At 41.4% G+C, this 1,209-nt stretch overlaps 1 protein-coding gene across 1 annotated transcript; it reads left to right on the top strand.

The window, feature by feature from the left end:
* Positions 1-618: 618 nt before the first annotated feature.
* On the top strand, positions 619-975 carry LOC148954758 (uncharacterized). Its single transcript, XM_089086505.1, has one exon. The coding sequence runs from the start codon at positions 619-621 to the stop codon at positions 973-975; it is 357 nt and encodes a 118-aa protein (XP_088942631.1).
* Positions 976-1,209: the final 234 nt, after the last annotated feature.

Below are 1,209 nucleotides of genomic sequence, written 5' to 3'. Positions count from 1 at the left end.
CCTTGACCAATTTTTGCATGCTTTCCCTGATTCTGATTACATAGTATATGTAATGTCTGTTGCTAATTCCATTATGCGCCTTAAACCAAAGCAATCACGAGTCATAGATGGAATTCACGCTCTACATATCAAATGTGGTGGTCCTGCACTTTTAGAACATCTCACTTTATTACTGCAAATGATTTTTACTCAAGGTTTGGTTCCGTCAACATTCTATAAAGGAGATCTCTCCTATTCCGAAAAAAGGAAAAACCGCCAGTCAATGCAAATCTTTCAGACCCATAACTGTATCAACCACCCTATGCAAGCTCTATGAGCTACTGTTCGTAAAAGAGCTAGAAGAAAAATTTTAAACGCCTCCCCATCAATTTGGCTTTCAACATGGTATTGGTTGTGCGGACGCCCTTAAGGTTGTTGCTAATGCACTGCTTGATGCTTCTCTCTCACGTAGTTCACTTGCCCTGGCTAGTCACGATGTTCGCCGCGCCTTTGACTCCCTGATCCACCCTCTTATGCTCTTAAGGACTGCCAAAAGAGGAGTAAGTCCGGCTATTATCAGATCTCAAAGGGATATGCATACCAAGCTATGAGTCTGACTTAAAATCCCCCTTGAGAAAGATGAAATGGCAAAGCCAGAGGATAGAACTAGTGCCAGTTAAGAAAGGAGTAAGGCAAGGTGCCGTCGCCTCACCTTGTTATTTCAATAGCTACGTCCTCGAGGCTCAAGATCAGTGTCAGATGTCCTGCGTCCTTTTTGGTCAGAATATATCCTTAGTCACTTATGCTGATGACATTTTTAACCTTAGCCGAACTCTAGACAAAAATCCTGAAACATTTCAAAAACTGCAAACCGAGTATTTAAAATCGGGCATTGAATTCAACGCTGAAAAAACTGGCGTAGTCCTTTTTAATTGGAAAGGCACACTTCCTGATGAAATTGTACTTGGAGATTCAAAGATCCGCCCGTCCGACTAAATCGTTTATCTTGGCATTACCATTCGAAATACAATTTCTCACATTCGTCATCTTTTAACAGAACACATCAAATGCCGCATATCAGCCTCATACGCTTCCATAGTCTCTGATAAGTTTCGTTTTAATCGCTGTTATCTGTCGACCCTGTTACTCTCCCCCACATTCTCTATATTGGACCCTTCTGGAAGGTTCTTACACACGTTGATAAATTGAAAATCTGTTCAACCTTCTTCC

The sequence above is a fragment of the Artemia sp. Qi Xiang Cuo genome, chromosome 3 (assembly GCF_049724085.1).
Source record: "Artemia sp. Qi Xiang Cuo chromosome 3, ASM4972408v1, whole genome shotgun sequence".
NCBI lineage: Eukaryota > Metazoa > Arthropoda > Branchiopoda > Anostraca > Artemiidae > Artemia > Artemia sp. Qi Xiang Cuo.
This window is presented reverse-complemented; position numbering and strand designations above follow the sequence as displayed.